General features: G+C 45.0%; 1 protein-coding gene across 3 annotated transcripts in view; it reads left to right on the top strand.

The window, feature by feature from the left end:
* PHKB (phosphorylase kinase regulatory subunit beta) overlaps positions 1-18,782 on the top strand; it is a 196,015-nt gene that overhangs the window by 123,855 nt on the left and 53,378 nt on the right. For all 3 annotated transcript variants that reach the window (XM_078868562.1, XM_078868560.1, XM_078868561.1), the window contains 2 exons: positions 10,511-10,566; positions 13,712-13,805. In XM_078868562.1, the coding sequence (XP_078724688.1) occupies positions 10,511-10,566; positions 13,712-13,805 (150 nt within the window). The remainder of the gene's footprint in view (positions 1-10,510; positions 10,567-13,711; positions 13,806-18,782) is intronic.

Here is an 18,782-nt window from a genome sequence, read left to right as displayed (position 1 = left end):
TTCGTGACTGCAAGGATTCATATTCTTAGGTTTGCTGCACCAAGTGATGCATCAAATCTGGCTGTGACGGTCCCACCTGATGACGGAGACTTGTGTTGCCTCCGAAACGTCGTGATTTTTATTTTATTTTACTTTCATTAATTTTAATGTTTTACCTACGTGACTTTACCGAAAAAACCTAAGAATATCAACGTGCAATGACGAGGGTGGTGACATATGTCCAAACATCTTCTTGGTTCTTTCGGTAAAGTCACGTAGAATGGAAATAATAAAATAAAACATAATAAAATAATTCTCACGACGTTTCGGCCACAAGGCATTCTGCCGTCCTCAGGTGAAGACCAGGTCTTATTTTCATTCTACGTGACTTTACCGAAAGAACCAAGAAGATGAATCGCTGCAGTCACGAAAGCTTTAAATCGAAATTTATATGTCCAAACAATTCTTTGTAAGCTACGGACATCCAGCGGTGATGTGACAGATGCGTAAACCATTTAAAAGCTATTTCCACCACGTGTAATGAATAATTTCCTGGTGTTGGGTATTTTTGTGCCATTAATTTTTTTCCGCAAGTCAACTTTAGCACACAGCATTTGCCACGGCGGTTTTGAGACCGTCTCTTGAGTTATCTAACGGCGACCAACAACACATGAGTCACAGCCGGGGTGAGTCATAACAAGAACACTGTGTGAATTCTGTCCTGCTGTGAGCCATCGCTTGGGACCTTAACCGATTTCTTGGAACCATTCGCATATAATCACTTAATATGTTATCTATATATAGCATACAATCACTTAACATATATATATCTAAGCAATTTATCGTTTTAAGAATATTTTTACTTTCATAGTGTACGTTGTCTTTTTTTAAGTGGTCATTGTATCACCACGGAACCTGCGATTAATTTCCACTGAAAATTAACTGGCGAATTAGTTCTCTCATCATTTCTTGCACAGAATGACCTCCGCATCGCCAGAATTAGTTTGGGAGATTAAAAATAATTTAAGATTTTTCCCCACACCGTCCCCCCCCCCCACTCTATGCGGGTTCGTTTTGTGCAATTTCGCGTATGTGTGCCTTCACCTATTGCTACCCATAATTTGCTACGTAGATGCTTTAGATTCACTCGTGTGGGGGGGGGGGGGGGCGGGGGGCTATGCGGTCTGACGTGGGATGACATCGTGTTTACTTGACAGGGCAGCTTTCTCGTGCGGTGCATTGTGGGCTGGGTGACTGTGTGCCCCACTGCTCGCGATTTCTCTTTGTGCGCCCTTTGTTTGGAACGCATCTACTACCGCGTAGAGTGAGGGGCAAACGTGCGTATCGTTTTCTGAAAACTGGGTGAACGAATTAAAAACACACATCCGTTTTATTTTAAAATGAGTACCCTATATGTGCTAGTTTGATGGGGTGTGACGGTTCGCTTCCTGGTCTTTACAATCCACAGGTCAGTGGTTCGATCTCCCAGAGTGGCAATGTTTTAAACGATGTAAAGGTTTTTTCGTTTCCTGATTATCCTTTTTTTGGGGTCCATCGGTAGGTCTCGTGTGGTGAGTTCAATGTTTGAGCAATCGAGCCTCTGTCCAAGACACCCGACCAGCATGGATGAGTAGGCCAACACATACTGTAGAGGTGCTCGCTTGAGCTTCCTCTTGCGGAGACCCTCCAGGTGAGAGCAGCAGTTGCAAGGCTGCACCTTCAGATTCGATCTCTTATTTTTTGTAATGGGTCAATAATAATAATATGTTGGAGCATATCTAAATGCATTAATTGTATGTTGAGCTCCTTTCGCACCGTACGTAGCCAACCGTGCTAATCAGAGGTGCCGTGGGAAGAACAACAAACTTAACACAGAGACGTTCTAAAGAAACGAGTCTTGAATCGATATGTGGGTTCCTTACATCGGAAGGAAGAGCATACTTGGTATTCCGAGGGCAAAGCGGTAGTGTAGTGGTTAACACACTGTGCTACAAACCCGGTGACCTAAGCTCCTGGCCATGGCTAACAACGGTGGTGAGTGATATTTGAACCTCTCATACGTATCCCCCCCCCATTCAACTGGTGTTGACAATGTACTGAAGTATGGATAAACAACCCCTCTAAGTGGCACGGCATGGTGAGCCCTTGAATTTAGCAATGTATTGACATCATCATTGTCTCGTGAGAATGTGTGGACAAGTAATGCACAAGCTGTGTGTGCCTTCTCCAGTCCACCCTAGAGTACATGACAGAGTGGAGAGAGGCAGAAATAAATAACTTTCAGAAATAAAGTAACCGGCATCAATCACTGCAAACTCCCACTTGCAGTCACATTGTCATTGTTTACTAACTTCGATTGAATGTTAGAAGTGTGGTCAATTTAATGGTGGTAGCCTGGAGTTTTAAATGTTGTAAAACAGCAAGAATCCCACTTGGCTTTAAAAGTTTCACCCATAAACCCCCAAACTGACAGGAAATCAAATTACTATTTAAAGCTTTCGTGACTGCAGGGATTCATCTTCTTGGTTCTTTCGGTAAAGTCACGTAGAAGGGAAGTAATAAAATAATACAAATAAAACATAATAAAACAATTCTCACGACGTTTCGGCCACACCTGAGGACGGCTGCTTTCGTTGTGGCCGAAACGTCGTGAGAATTGTTTTATTATGTTTTATTTTTATTATTTTATTACTTCCCTTCTACGTGACTTTACCGAAAGAACCAAGAAGATGAATCAAATTACTGTTTGGCAAATATATATTGTGTTGTTTTACTCGAAAACGGAAAGTGCACCTCGGCCTTATATTTTTTTGCACTCTCATAGGATCCTGATTTTCCCTCTTAAAATTTAGTTTTTGTTTTAATATAACGGTCCAGTTGCTAGGCATTCTCAAAAGAGATTCAGTGGACTCCTTTGGGGCCACTGAAACCACGGAAGAGAAAGCCCAATGGTATATCCACACCGCAACTCCCCCCTAACCCTCCAAACTGGTATGGATTCATCCAAAACTTGTTCATTTCAAAACTGTGATGGTTCATTTTATTATACTTTAGCTTGTGCAATTTTTACATAATGTTCATAACAATGGGCAGGTTTTGTACAAACTCCGTGCGGTCTTTAAGGCGTCCGTGTTTCCAAAAAATAATGTCTTTGAACATTTAGTCCAATATAGGATTGCCTCGCCGCGTATTTATGTTTATTTTTAAGGCATGTGTGTACGTTGCACTTTTTTCACGCCTTGTGTAGTCAACCGTGATAATCGGAGGTGCGTCGTCACTTTATTGATACGTCGTTACTTTCTCACACCACTGACTGATTCGCGTCGCCTCAAACCCACACTTACTTCGCTGACAGCATCATCGGTCCTTTCTCGTATCCGTCGCCTCTCAGCCTTCGCCTCCACCCTACCCTGTAAATTGCTTTGCTGTACGTTGTTTTGACATTCGTCGCCGCACATTTCAGGAACGCATCCCCGATGTAAACCGCAGTAAACCGCAATATTACCGTGCGGGGATTTTTTTATTACGTGCATATTTTTACATTTCATAACAAGGAAAAAAAACAGTGGGGGCCCAGGCTAAGAGAGTAGAAAATGAGTTATTTAGGAAAAGGACATAGGTTGGCAGTTTTTTTTTTTTACCAGGGAACGGTCCAGGGAAAAAGATTAAGCAACCAGCTTTTTAATCACATTTGGAGGAATGGTGAAAAATAGTTCCAGAGAAAAGTACCCCAAAAAAAGGGTAATAATTGTCCGACGAAGTGGATACGTGATGCATATTCTTCACTTCCGTGGGGTGAATAGCTTTAGTGGCGGTTTATATGCAGAAATGGGTGGGAAATCACCACGTGATCTGTCTGGGAAAGGAAATGGTCTTTGAGTCACTGCAGAATGGGCATAATCATACTCAGCGCTGGTGCCTATGCGACGGATTGTTCACGTCGAGAAACTGTTGATGCTACAGCATTATTTTCCGTTTCTTAGATGACTTTTTTCAATTACAGTAGTCACATTGATAATATAAAATAATAATTAGCGTTTTTAAATAAGGTCCTGTGGGCCCACCATCCGCAGGACAAAGGGTGAGGGGCGGGTGCGATGTCAGTACGGCAGGGAGAGGGATGGTCTGAAAACACGCTGGCGGGACTATACTCTTTGTTTTTTTCGGTAAAGTCACGTAGGTAAAAAATTAAACTAAATTAAATCACGACGTTTCGGGCGCAACACAAGCATCCTTCTTCAGGTGAGGAAAACTTAGCAAAAGCACACCGCTTAAGTGTGTCTCAGAGGTCTCAGAGGTGGCTTTCGCTAAGGTGTCCTCACCTGAAGAAGGATGCTTGTGTTGCGCCCGAAACGTCGTGATTTAATTTATTTTAATGTTTTACCTACGTGACTTTACCGAAAAACCAAAGAGTATGAATCCTTGCAGTCACGAAAACTTCAAATCTAGAATGGCGGGACTATGGCGCTCGGCTGGCCTGGGAACACCTGGGAATTCTCCAGGTGGAACTGGAGTCTGTCGCCAGGGGATAGGGAGATCTGGACCCCCTACTCAACATGATACCTCCGTGACCCTCACCAGGACAAGCGGACTGAGAGGAACAATTTTAACGTCATGCGTGCAAATTGTATTTCACAACGCTGCACAATCGGCCACCACCGTGGAGTCGAGTACGTATGATGATATTTTCAGTCGGTTAGCGTTCGTGTGTGTGGGAGGAAACTGGGAACTCACACGGAGTAAACCCACGCATTGGAGGGGGCAACGCTGTATCCCATACATTTGGAACAGATGAAGATTATTCCACTCTTTGCTGTTCCGCCACAGTGTAACCCACCAACCCTCGCTCCCTCTGCAGTGCTGGATTACAGGCGTGAGTAGCCACCGCCGCCCACGTTGGGGAAAGCGTTGATCCGATGGAGGTCAAATCACGTTGGGAAAGCGCTGCCGTTATGACGACGGGCATCAGTGAAGGTTCCACAATATAGCCGCCTTGGCGATGCTTTGTATTGTTGTGTCACGATTGGTGGTGATTTTTAGTTTAGTTAATAACGGCCGCGATTAAAACAGTTGAGAAGATATTGAGATGTGTCATCGCCTTTTACACGGGGTGGCCTGGTATGAGTCATTGGATTTACACACCTCATAGGCGTCGGACAAAAAAAAATTACTTACCACTCTGACAGACTTCTGCCACAATAGCAGTTGTAGCTTTACGTGCAAATTTACAATCGATTGTTTTTCTTGGTTCTTTCGGTAAAGTCACGCTGAAGGGAAATAATAAAATAATAAAAATAACACATTCATTATGTTTTATGAAATAATAATAAAAATTTATGATGTTTTATTATTATTTGATTATTTCTCTTCTACGTGACTTTACCGAAAGAACCAAGAATATGAATCCCTGCAGTCACGAAAGCTTTAAGTCGAAAAAAAATCGATTGTTAATTTTAAATTTGGGAAGGAGCGATGGCGCAGTGGTTAGTGGCACCGTGTTCCCAACATGACGGTCGCGCATCGGAGTCCCCGCCACGGCAAACATCAGTGGTTGGCTTAACGCGTAAGTTTTCGTAGCCAGATATGATTCGTAACTGATTTTTGTTGTCGTTTGGATTAGTTCCACATTAAATTTCGATTTAAAGCTTTCGTGACTGCAGAGTCTTCAGACTCTGTCTACTCGACAGACCTGCTCTCCACCTGAGGACGGCTGCTTGCGTTGTGGTCGAAACGTCGTGAGAATTATTTTATTATGTTGTATTTTTATTATTTTATTATTTCCATTCTACGTGACTTTACCGAAAGAACCAAGAAGATATTCCCACTTTAATGAGCTGACCAATTGTGTGTTGGAAACCTGGACAAGGTGACATTGTTAGTCTTCCGTGGCTCTCATTTTTAGACCCTGGATCCTTTCCCTGATCGTGTTGATTGTCTGTTTCCAATTGAAGCGTCGTATCTAATTGCTAAATTCAGTTGTGAGAATTGCTCTTGAATTCAGCAGTGAGCTAGCTGAAGCAATCATAAAAGGAACGTTAAATTGCTTTGTATACGTGACAATTGCAGTTTATTTGGCTATGCCGGGTAGAGAAATTTTCACGACACGTTTGCTCAGATCATTAAGTGGGCTCACCCAAAATTCAATTATGCTATAAAATCGCCATGGCTACCAATATCTGAACCAGTCATAACCCGAACTCGAAGCAACTCGCACTTACTAGCACGGCAAGATATGCTCCAACAACTGGTGTGACCGACCCGGCGTTGACAAGCCTGCATCCACCATTGGATTGTGAAAGAGCTAAATTTTCCAGGCATTATTTTAATAAAAATAATATCAAGAATTTCCTAATATTGGGTCTTTATTTGCATTATTAACTTATGTTTGCACATGATCCTGACATCGCAGGCTCATTTGTAAACAGCAGAAATAATAATGTTACTTATGATACGTATCGGAATGCTCATTTATTTATTTCAATAATACAACTTCTACCTCTCACTGTCGACAATGCGAATTGTTTGCGCATGCCGTGCGGGGAGCAGCGAAGAGAGCCGCCGCTCGCTGCTGCCGAGGGCGTCTCTTGCCGGGGCCAGCCGGCAGGGCGTGCGATGTTTATGCCGAGTGTTTGATTTGACGGGGGGGGGGGGGGCGTCGCGAGGATATGTCTTGAGCGCCTGACGGATAGGCAGCGGCGGCGTCGGGCGTCGTCGGGAGGCCGTGCAGCGGCGGCGAGCGTGGCTCGTCTTGTTTGTCGCGGGCCCCGCCAAAACCCAATTCCCACAAACAAACAAGAGTCGCGTGAGCAGGGGGCCCAGCTTCTGGATCGCTGTGCTCAGCTGTCCGGGGGTGGAGCGGGCTCGCTGACCCACGGTGACATTTGGAAAAGTGGCTCGCGAGACCTCGTAGGCGAAGGGGAAAAAAAAAACCGCGCGCGGCCACGAAATCGAGGGATTTGACGCCGCGACCGCCCGTTATTCCGCTGTGGGAGAGGGGTTTTGCATTCCTCTGTTTCATCACCTTTTTTGTTGTTGTCTTTTGTGGGCCAACAACACACCTTTGCTGAGAACTTCACCGATGCAGGGGGATTTATTTCGAATAAGTATGAAGATTCTTTTGATGTTTTAATATTAGCAACAGGTGAAAATTGCTTTTCAAAATATTTTGATCTGATTTTTGAGCTGGGATTATCTGGATGCGAGAAGAATCATTTTATATTGTTATGAGTTGCATCTATGCCTGAGTCTGTGCCATGCAGCTTCAATAGTTTGTTGAGTATTTATTTTGATGAAAACGGAAAGGTTCATTTATTTGTTTGCATGTTATATATGAGCTAAGTATCTTATGAAGAGATCTACGCAGCCTTCCTATAATAAATCCTCATTGCGATGTGCATATTTTCAAATTGTTATCACATTGGACTCAAGTGTTTAATCACAAGTGCACGTGATATGTAATTGTTTTATTCCCCAGGCAATCTTGCCAAATGGATATTGGTCCTTAGCGGCTCCTCAGCCGGTTTTAAATAAAACATTTTATTTCACCGCCTATACGTGAACCCAACCCTCACAGCTTGTAATATATTTATTAGATTTCTTACAATTTATTAAAAATATTTTAAAGCGACATGCTGCTGACATGCGGTATCTTGTGTTTTTTTAGCACAAGCTGTGGTGTTGAGATCCTGTTCAAGATATACGGTGAAACATAAACACAGAATGCGTTCTGAGAACCTCCGCATCAAATTAAATCTTTGACTTATGCGGCGTCCCATCACAATGGCGCAACGCATTGTCATCAACATCGGCCTCGCATTTTCTCGCAACGCCGCACGCGTGTGTGTGGCATACAATATTTTTAAACGCCTTTTCAGATTTTTTTTCTACGTGCATAACCATAACCGAGAGGGTTTTGGTATCTCACAAGGCTAATGATACATCCGAAATATAATCGTTCAGTAAATCGTTCTCAATCGCTGCTGCTACTTCTGCTGATCTGTTCTGCGAGCTCGCGGTGGCTGCCCTCCCCCGTTACGTTCACCCACGCTCACCGCCAGTTTCTCGGCGCCCCACTGTTCACTTCCCGCTCTGGTCGCTCGCACATGGCTCCATCCCCCCCCCCCCCTCGGCCAGGTTCTGCCTCGGAGCAGGCCGAGATGGTTTCCTTTTTTGTTACACCACCGTCTTCCGTCCGCCTTATTTTCTAGAGCGTCTTGCGGTGATGATGGCGATGCCCTCTGGAGCTGGGTGGTTCCTTCACGAATCGATGCCCACGATGTCACCACCCTTGATGATTCCCGCAGGGATCACGATTCTTCCATGGGTGAATCCCATGTTAAAATCTTCGTTCATTTATAAACGAGTGAGCATCGGCATGTGTATGCATCTTTGGTCGACTCAGCCTCAAATGAGGACCTGATGCGGTGTGTAAACATCTTCACTCGGGAGACAGGCAGCCAGGCGTGGTGCTGGCCACCCATCTCCTCGTGTGCCGTGCCGGCCTTCATCGGTGCTTTCTAACAGCACTTCCTCTCACTGTCTGTTAAGGCAATAAGGGCGATCTTTGTTATACATCTTATGTCAGTCCCGGTGATCCCATTGGTAGTTATGGTGGCCCCTATAGGAGTCTCAGTGGTCTAAATACTAGTTATTGTAGTCCCATTGGTTCCTGTTGTCCAAATGCTGTAGTGGTACCTGGGGGGATCATGGGACCTCTTGGACCTCCTGCTAGTCACGCTGAGAGGTGGGGCTGCACGGAACGGCTCACCAAGTCTCCAAGGCTATGTATGCAACAAGAACTACCTTCATGTGCCACTAAGTGGCAGCGACGTCATCACGGCGCTTGTGCCAGACTAGGTGCACTTTGAGGCCACGTGAAGTGTCATAGACTCACTGACAGGAGGCCACGGGGCAGACCCAGGTGCCATGGGTTGACCGACTGAGATGACCGGCATTTGCACCATCTGCGCTCCCCACCGTGCCTACCTGCTGCGTTTTAGCCGCCCGGGTGCTCCGTTCATTGTTGTGAGCGTCGCTGCGTACACCACAGTGCAGAGCCTCGCATTGATCACCACCCTCCCCACGTGTCTCCTTTTAATCTTAACCCTTTGCCATTCCGAGACATTTGCAAGTTGCAGGGTGTGGGTGTCTCGTTCACCGCCGAATCTTGGAACATGCGAACGATTCAGCGTTCATTTTATTTAGAGGCATAGCGCCATTGTTTTTAAAAACATTGTACTCATCTTCTTGGTTCTTTCGGTAAAGTCACGTAGAATGGGGGAAAAAATAATAATAAAAATAATAAAATAATTCTCACGACGTTTCGGCCACAACGCAAGCAGCCGTCCTCAGGTGAAGACCAGGTCTGTCGGGGAGACAGCGTGACTTTACCGAAAGAACCAAGAAGATGAATCCCTGCAGTCACGAAAGCTTTAAATCGAGACATTGTACTTACCGCGGAGAAGCGTAGCGACGCGATCGCACTCTACTATAGCCGGCGCCAAACTGTGCCGCACGCCCTCCCGCGTGGCCTTGTGGGAGCCTCGGCAACGATGAAGTTATTTTACGTACGTCATTGGAACGGGAAGGGGTTAATAGGCTCTCGCTCACACCACTTTCTCCAACAGTTTGTGCCAGGTGAGTTGTGGGGTTTTTTTTTGACGGTCTATACAAATGAAGCTTCACGCAATTATGAATAACACAGTCGGTGAATTCCCTGCGGTCGGCTAAAGTGTGGGTACTGCACAGCTGTTAGGAGCAGTGTGAAAGTCTGGGCTCTGTGGCGTGCCCACTTACAGTGAGGGTTTTAATCGTCTTCTTCCTCCGTACTGCTGATGTAGATGCAGAGCAACAACTACAATTTCACATTCAGGTCGTCTAGCCAGATAACCGCGTCAGCAGAAGCGGAGTGTATCGCTGTGATGTCTCCTTCATATTTATCGATTGGGCATTTCGTCATTGTGCGTTGTACGGTCTTCTGGATGACCACAGTCGCGCACCGGAGAGTTTTAAATGTTCCATTTGTGCATCAGGTATCCGCGTCTGCCATGGTTTGTGCAGTAGATGCGGTTTAGGGTGGACCATGAGCTTCGTAGAAGATCAAACCCAGGGTTCTTCTGCATTAGGTCTTTCACGTGGTGTTTGTTTTTGTGAGTTCTTTTCAATCTTGATTTGAAGCTTTTGTGACTGCAGGAATCCATACTCTTTGGTTCTTTCGGTAAAGTCACGTGGGTATAAAATAAAATAAATCATGACGTTTCGATGGCAACACAAGTGGTCGTCCTCAGGCGGAAAATATATAATCCAGCAGTGGAACTGCTGAACTAGCGAGAGAGCAGCTACAACAAACCTAGAATCAGCTACAACAAACCTAGAATCAGCTACAACAAGGCTATATATGTGGCGATGGGCAAGCAAGCTCTCCAAGCTTCATCGTGGTCGAAGGTTTTCCATACGCGGTGCTGTTCGTCTCGGCCGCACAGTCTATCATCAGATTCCCTTTTACATCCGGTGTGCGGTGTGCGGTGTGCAGGGAGAGCTGGAGAATGACGTGGTCGTGCACTTGGCCCTCATTGCTGAAAGCCAGAGGTGAGTGCAGCAGAGTCACTTTGGAACCCGCGGAGTTAGTCACGACGATAACGCCGTTCCCTCTCAATGGGTATAGTTTGTCTTTCGTCTGTTCCGACTTGAAAGTGACGGGGGACGCTCATCATGCGCTTGCGGTACGTTCGAAACGTTTGTCTTTACGTTTGTCTGTGGCATTTCGCACAGCTGATTAGCGCGGTTGGCTTCGTATGGTGCGACAGACGTTCAACATGCATACGTACATTGAGGAATATTTAGAACATAGTTGAAACAAACAGAAAGAAAGCTTCTTGGGAATGTCTTCAGAGCAGGATCCAGAGGAGAGATTTGTAACTGAAAACATTGCCAGAAGGAAAAATATCTGGATTGAACATATTGTTCGAAAGGCAGGCCTGCTGAAGGAAGCTCTGGAAGTAAAGATACCGGCGAAAAGGCCACGAGGCAATAAAAGGAAAAGCCTGCAGGACGATTTGAAGGAAAGACAGTCCGTACGGTGAAATGAGGATGAAATCCCAAGACGGGAGAGGATCAGGAGAGCGTGAACCAAGGACCTGCCCTTAGGCATAGAACACACGAGAGGAAGGGAGTTGTATTAGTGAATGCACTTTCTTACGATCCCCGTCACCCGTATTCAATATCTTTACTTGGGCCTCCCGTAGGTTGACTCGACCCAAATTGAGTACCAGGTACAGAAGTGGTCGCCATCGGACTGAGGAGGGATAGTGCAGCTGAGCAGGTGTGTTGCTGGCTACACCTCTCCACCATTGGCTATTCCACATGTAATAGGTGCTTACTAACAGGCCCTCTGTCTATAGCGATAGCTGGAGGATTTTTGTTCATGAGGGGGTTGAAAAAAAATAATATGGCCACTTTAACAACCCACACAGTTTTTATGTATTATAGCTGTACGTGTGCATTGCTAAACGCTAGATGGTCAAGCAATAAAAAAAAAATGGTCTAATGCCATTTTATTGTTAACTTCATTAATGTGTCAAGTCTTACCTGGTCGTAGTTTAGCCCCGACTACCAACTCCTATGCAACGTAAGTTACCCCGCAAGGGCTGTGGGACAGCGTGGTGCATGCACAGCAAATCTCAAGACAGCTGAATCTACCGGGCCCTAATTATGACTTACTGCGGGTTCAGGAGGGCACACCTAATGGATCTGGTGGCAGTTTTCATACAAATGGGGCATTACGATGGCAGGAATGGGTCGGATCTCCTTCGTGGGAGAACTATAAAAAGTTGAATTATTCCAGAATGACAGGCTGGGTCAGTGAGGTCTGAATTGCTCATTAGTGTTGTTAGTATTGGGCGGGGGGGGGGGGTGGGTTTTTGAACGTGTTAAAATAAAACTTGCACACATTTCCCCTTGCCACTTTTGATCTGTAATGGTAATGAGCCTAAATTTAATATTATAGTGGGTCTCCTGTAAAATAAATAACAACACCGCGGACAGTTTACATTAAAGCTATGGAAATGTCTGACAGGTAAACAACGAATTGACTCATCTCCGTAGCGATAATTTTCTGTCAAATTCGAATTTGACTTGGTATTTTGTGTTTTTGTAAAATATATCAGACGTTTACAGGCTTTTCACGGAATAAAGAAATCGTAACACATTGTTTCAAATCACGTGTTTGTCAAGAAAATGAAACTAATTGTACATGTGGTTGGCCTATTATCATGAATGGACAGGATTAATAAGTGTTCATTTTAGTGCACATAAAGGCATGGGCGAAATTGTATTGTTCACTCGATTGTCGTTTTAATTTGTATGCAAAATAATATTGAAACGTAATTATGTATAACCATATCAAATAATTAACAATGCAGTGGTGAAGCATGCTGATTCATGATTTCTACCAGATGTTGAGGAATATTCCAAAAGCAATGCCTCCTAATATTATATTTCATTACATTTTCTATCGCCTCTTTATATATACAAACAAAACGATGGCTTTTGATACAGAAATAGTCAAGAGAGTACGCTCAAACATTTAGCAATCGAAACGTCCTCGTCGAACGTCACAATTCCAGACCACACATGATCGTGAAGCAGAGGTCGCAAACGGGTTTTGATTCCTTACCCGTACCCGGCCGCACCAGGGTCGCAAACGGGTTTTGATTCCTTACCCGTACCCGGCCGCACCAGGGTCGCAAACGGGTTTTGATTCCTTACCTGTACCCGGCCGCACCAGGGTCGCAAATGGGTACGGGTATCGGGTACCTGATTGCGACCTCTGGGATGAAGCCACGTTGCAGGCGCGGGTGGGTTGATTCTAGGAACTTGAATTGTGAGAAGAGACAAGACGTTGGGAAATGAGTGACAAACGGTTACTCACCAGTGACTCACGGTCTACCCGTACCCGGCCGCACCAGGGTCTCAAACGGGTACCCGTACCCGGCCGGGTATGGGTAGCCGGGTATCGGGTAGGGTACGGGTATCGGGTACCCGGTTGCGACCTCTGTCGTGAAGACATCAGCAGCTCTTACACATAGCCGGGGGATTTTTGCTGCCCCATCCACAATACAGCACAGATTTGGCATGGTCGTTTTTGTGTTCGTTTTTTTCTCTTTTCTTTTTCTGTTAGCCCCTTTGAAGGATGGGCCCAGACGGGCGATGTTTCGAAAATTCCACTGCTGTATACAAATGAGTTTGCGGCCGATGATGGCCTGGTTCCACGTTGGTGAAAGAGGGTGGATTCTCATTCATTCCCATAATTAAAAAAAAATCTACCTGAAATGTTGTTGCCCATGAATGAATATACACAATTTTCTGTCAGTATTTTTTTTTTTAAATGTGGATTTTTGTTGGGCATCTCTCACATTCCTACATCATGACTTGCCTGGATTGTTTAGTGGATTCACAGTCAAAGCATGCGTTACTATTAATCAAATTAACAAGATAACCACTCCTGTACAAACTACGATTGGCCACTCAGGTTAGTCACTGCACCCATTAAAAATGCCCAGCGGAGATGGCCGCTGCCACGAAACGTTTACCAGGGCGCGCGAATGCAGCGGACGCAAAGCCGTGGGTCCTCGCCGTGTGCCGCTTTATTCACACCCGTTCCCTTTTATTATTTCTCCCGGAACTTTTCCAACCCTGCCGTCACTTTTTGTGTCCCCAAACCGCGCTCCGGCAGACTGCAGGCGTTCCTGAACACCTACGGGATCGCGACGCAGACGCCCTCTCAAGTGGAGCCCATTCAGATTTGGCCTCAACACGAGCTCGTCAAGGTACCACCACATCTGCCGCCTCCCCCCCACCACATTACCGTCCATCCAAGCACCCCGCGGTCAATATGGTTTCTCAACACGTCTCATTGCCCTTCCGAGAAATGACTCCGATTTGAAGTGATTCTTTTAAACGTTTGTCTGAAAGTTTAATTGCTTTGAAGTGCTACCTGAAAATCACGTGTTTGAAGGATCTTTCGTGCAATGGAGTCAAGGTGTGGGCTGGTTCATTTTGCGTTGAATTCACTGGCCTGTGTATTTGCCCATCCGGCACCTCAAATTAGCACGGCTGGCTACGTACGGTATCCACAACCGTGTTCTCTCTTGATGGTTTTCGTTTGTTTTGAGTCTTTTCTGCCTTCAGCGTGACAGGGGACACTCATTGTGTACGTGCGTACGTGTGAAACATTCGTCTTCACGTGTGTCTGTGTGGCGTTTCGCACCGACTTTTTCCGCGGTTGGCTACATACGCTGCGAGAGAAGTTGAACACACGCACAGACACACATCCCGGAACGCAACTCGTTCTCTTTGAAAGCTGATTGTTTATTTTTTGGGGGGTGAGCACTTTGCTTCACCTTTGTGCCTGAGAAGTGCCACAGGAGTAATATTGAGGATGATGAATGATGATGAATCTACGGCAACTTGGGTTGATTAAACATGGGGTTGTACACGGGCTAACCTTTTTCACTTTCGAGATGGGGGAGTGGGGTAGAATGGCGAGCGCGTCACTTTTGACGAAAACTTAAGAATACAAATTGTTCTGCCTTGAAGCTTGACTTTTGAAGTAACAAAAAACAATGTGACACTGAAGCGCTTGTCACCCAATCTTGGAGGGTCACAGGAGGAGGCCCCTTGTTCTATTCTAGGCACCACCCAAGGCAAAAGAGCCAAGGCCCTGTACTCTGACCGCTGGTCTTTCTCTTGCATTAATTGATCAAACAATAAGGTAGCATTCTAGATTTGAAGTTTTTGTGACTGCAAGGATCCATACTTTTAGTCTTTTTTCGGTAAAGTGACGTAGGTAAAGAATAAAATAAATTTAAATAATTTAGTTGTTTTCATTTTAATTTATTTTATTTTTTTACCTACGTGACTTTACCGAAAACCCCCAAAAATAAGGTAGCACTCCAACAAAAAAAATCCAATTAAATTCAATAACGTAATTACATGTCCCGTGATGTAAATATGCCTCAGTGAAATACATATTGGCTACTGTTCTGCACACGACCTTATGATTCGGTTTGTGTTTAGATGCTCTTTAATTCCAAATATAATTGTGTTGTACGTATTATTTTTTTCTCTAAAATATTGTTGTAACTTTGTGATCCCATGAACACGTACATAAACTGGAGTAAATGCACTAGATTCTACATTGAGTGATATAGGTCATCAGGGAAAATTGCTGCTATTGAGCAACTGTTCAGACCCACAGCACTCACTGTGGTGATGTGACCAGTACCTCGCATGGCCAGCTTTGTCTCTAGCTTATTGCCGGGGGTTCCTATTTGCACCACAACCAGGCGGTGATTTTACACTGGGCCAAGGTTCAGGTTTCAAGTTTCCGTTCACGTTGGCCTTGGCCACGGCTTGAATCCAGGCCGTTGAGGGTGGAGTGCGTTGTGCGACCCGCTCCACCAGTGTTTACCCTCCTTCAAAACGTATACAAACAAACACACGCTCACACCCACAAGCGTATCAAGAGAAACATTGGCACTGCCTCCATCCAATTCATTACAGCGAGGTGTTGAACGTATTCCAGGATGTCCTACTTCTCTGGAACGGCATGCGTAATAAATATGAATGTTTGGTTCAAATGTCCCATCATAATAATAATAGAAACAATGACACCTGTGACCTGTCAGTGGCCCATCTTGCAGAAGTGTAGGCACAACAGAAAGGAATGGGATTCGCTGCAGCAAAGAGACAGACAGTTGGATGCAAGCTGAGATGAATGTATTTTGTCATTGCGTGTCCTACCCTCTGTAATTTTTTTTCCTTTTCTCACAGCGTGATTTCATAGAGGCTGTCATCTCCCGGTGTCCCTTTAAGCGATCCATTTGATATAAATTGCTTTTTTTGTGTGGAAATCAGAGATTTATCAAAGAACCACTGAGGTTATGAGTTTGGGCACAAGCTTTTGTGTTAATAATTATGCCACCACACGCAAGTTTTTAGATCATTGCTTCTTCATCAGAATTAAAGGCCAAAATATATTTCTTTTTGGTCCGTAAAGCAGAACGTCATTTAGTAACATTTCGTCGATGAGAAAGTGTATTTCATGTAATAAGCTTACACTTAGATGGTTCTGGAAGACAGGATGAGTTATGACTGCTCATTATAAGTTGAAGCTTAAGTGTCCATGGGATAGACAATGTTAAATCCATTGTTAAATTAATACATTCAAACCATGTGATTTTTCTTAACGATTTGAGAAAGTGTCAAACTTCGGTGACATTTTAATTGGCATGCGTTTCCATTAATCCTTAAAACAAAGGTTTGATTGTACAACTTTTGCAGAAGAAAGTATCATTTTAGTCCTTTGACCTGTACAACTCTGAAAGCATTATAATCATCATCATAGTCCACAAACTCTGCGTGTGTGTTTTACGGAATCTGAGCATGTTATAATCCAAAGGGAATCTCTTTGAGTCGCTGAGCGCAGCAAACATTTAGCCCTGGCAAGTGTTCTGGAAAAGTCAGAATGATAATTTGAGTAAAATTGAGCTCCAAATTAAAAAGTGTCTGTAACGTCAGCAAACATTAACCCAATCCCGTGTACTTTGTTATGGCATGCATCCCTCACTGCCTCAGGAGTTAGCAGGATGTTTCACAGTTTTGCATTGTTATCTGCAAACCCTGCCAAGACATCTTAGATTCCCGAACACGAGTTTCTAACCTTTTGGTAGTTAAACAAAAATGTGTCGATACCTTACCACCCATTTCCTTTCAGTCGGTAGCCTTTGACTAATCTGCTCTGTGAAACATAAATGTATTTGTTGCAAGTAGGGGGGTAATTAAGGGAGATGAAATATTTCGGTGAAAAACTCCCCTTATTTACTTGTTTGAGATGCGGTTAAGGCTTTGACACTGCCTGGTATGCAGGCAGTGTCACTGAATTTGCCTATGAAATGCGTTCCCCCTTTTCGTCCGTGCAATAACGGGAGTCGCGCATTCCCTTACACACTCGTGGGCAACATCTTCAAATTACAAACACACGCCTCGGGAAAGAAAACACATTATTAGCATTCCACCTTTTGCGTTGCACGTAATTGGAGTTTAGCCCGATTGCTTTACAATTATTACAGGCTTGATGACATTTTAATGCGCACTTTACGACGCAGAGTGACACCTTGTAGTTGGGAGGAGCGGCTAAACAGCGGCGGCAATAACGCAGGGGATGTCAGACGCATACCAAGCGAGGATACGCCGTTGTACAATCGTAATGAATTTTTGCCAGCGCATCTGTGCGGGGGTTTCTTTCGCGTACTGTGCCGTTGGTGCGGCCTTGAGCGCCTCCCCTTGGATGCGCGATGTAGTCGCAGCGCATCCTGCGAAACTGAAAGCGCGACGCGGAGTCAACGCACGGAATGGAGTGCCTTGTGCTTTCACGGCCGGCTGGGTTTAAATCTCTGCCGTAAGAGGTAGTGATGAACTCTGAAGGCAGGCTGCTTTCGCGTCGGTTTGATTTTGCTCGTGCGTGCGGTGAATCTACTCGCCGGCATTTCTCGTTTGAAATCGAGTGACATGCATGTGTCACCTTCTTCGCAAGGAGCCACGGCGACGGCAGTAAGCGTTGCACGGCGCACAGGTGTACGTACGCACATTCAACTTCGTTCGCACCAACCACGCGAATTGGACGGGGTGCGGTTGTCATGTGACCGATCCGGATCAATGCGGCCGTCACATTTGAACTGATTCGCCAGTCGTTCTCAGCAAACGATTGGCGGGGGGGGGGGGGGATATTGGCAATCGATATGTAGGTGTATAGATTTCCAATATTCTCAGCTTCCCCAGTTCGAACTCGATCAGCTGAAAACTTCAGTGCATGCGGAACACGTGAATTATGTTTGTCCAGTCAGCATTAGCCTCACACACTCGCAGTGCAAGCCAGAACCGTCGCGTTCATACACTCGCCCCAGTTGCTCTCATGAGCAGCTGTTGACATTTTCACCTGAAGATAACCTAGACAAATCAACTGAACCTTGAAGTCCATCGATGGGCTTTCAGCATCTTCAGAATATTTATTTATACCGGAGAAATCCAATGAGATGCAAAGCTCTTCTTTCGCAGATGTCCGGTATCACAGATGCCCAGTATATCTTATCTTACTGCTCGTGTAGAATCACAAAGCCCTGTGTTTTAACTCCACTTGGCTCCATCTCAGATTGAACAGCTGCTTGAGCCCAGCGTGTGACCAATGAGATTTCTCTGTTTTCGTGCGTGCGATCGAAGCCCATTAATTTCAGAAAGCCACTGTGCATTCAAGAGAGACTTCCACGTCTGTCAAATGCAATCGGAGTCTTATCAGAGGCGGGGTGCTTTAATCTTGAAGTGGTCTACACTTTCACGGGATGACGTTATAATGTCTTCCGAATGGTGGCAAGATTGATGGCCGTATGCTTTCTGTGTGCCACTTGGTACGGTATTCGAACATAAAGGAGTAGTTGCGAATAAATAATGTAACGTTATGCATGGATGTTTCATAATTAATTGGCAAAAGTTGATAACATTTTGCTTCACACACTGCACATCCGATTAGCACCGTTGGCTACGTATGGTGAGAAAGCAGTTGGACGTGCGTCCCATATTATGTGAAAGTATCAGGGAGCAATGGGGCTGTGTGTCATAGCGGTGAGCGATGCATTGAAATTCGGCTTTGTCTCACGAGTGAGTTCAACCGCACTTCTTTGACGATGTCTCAACGTTGCGGGATGTGCATCGCGGAGTTCAAGCAGCTGCGGTGTGTAGAGAGGAGAGGA

The sequence above is a fragment of the Lampetra fluviatilis genome, chromosome 26 (genome assembly GCF_964198595.1).
Source record: "Lampetra fluviatilis chromosome 26, kcLamFluv1.1, whole genome shotgun sequence".
Taxonomy (NCBI): Eukaryota; Metazoa; Chordata; class Hyperoartia; order Petromyzontiformes; family Petromyzontidae; genus Lampetra; species Lampetra fluviatilis.
This window is presented reverse-complemented; position numbering and strand designations above follow the sequence as displayed.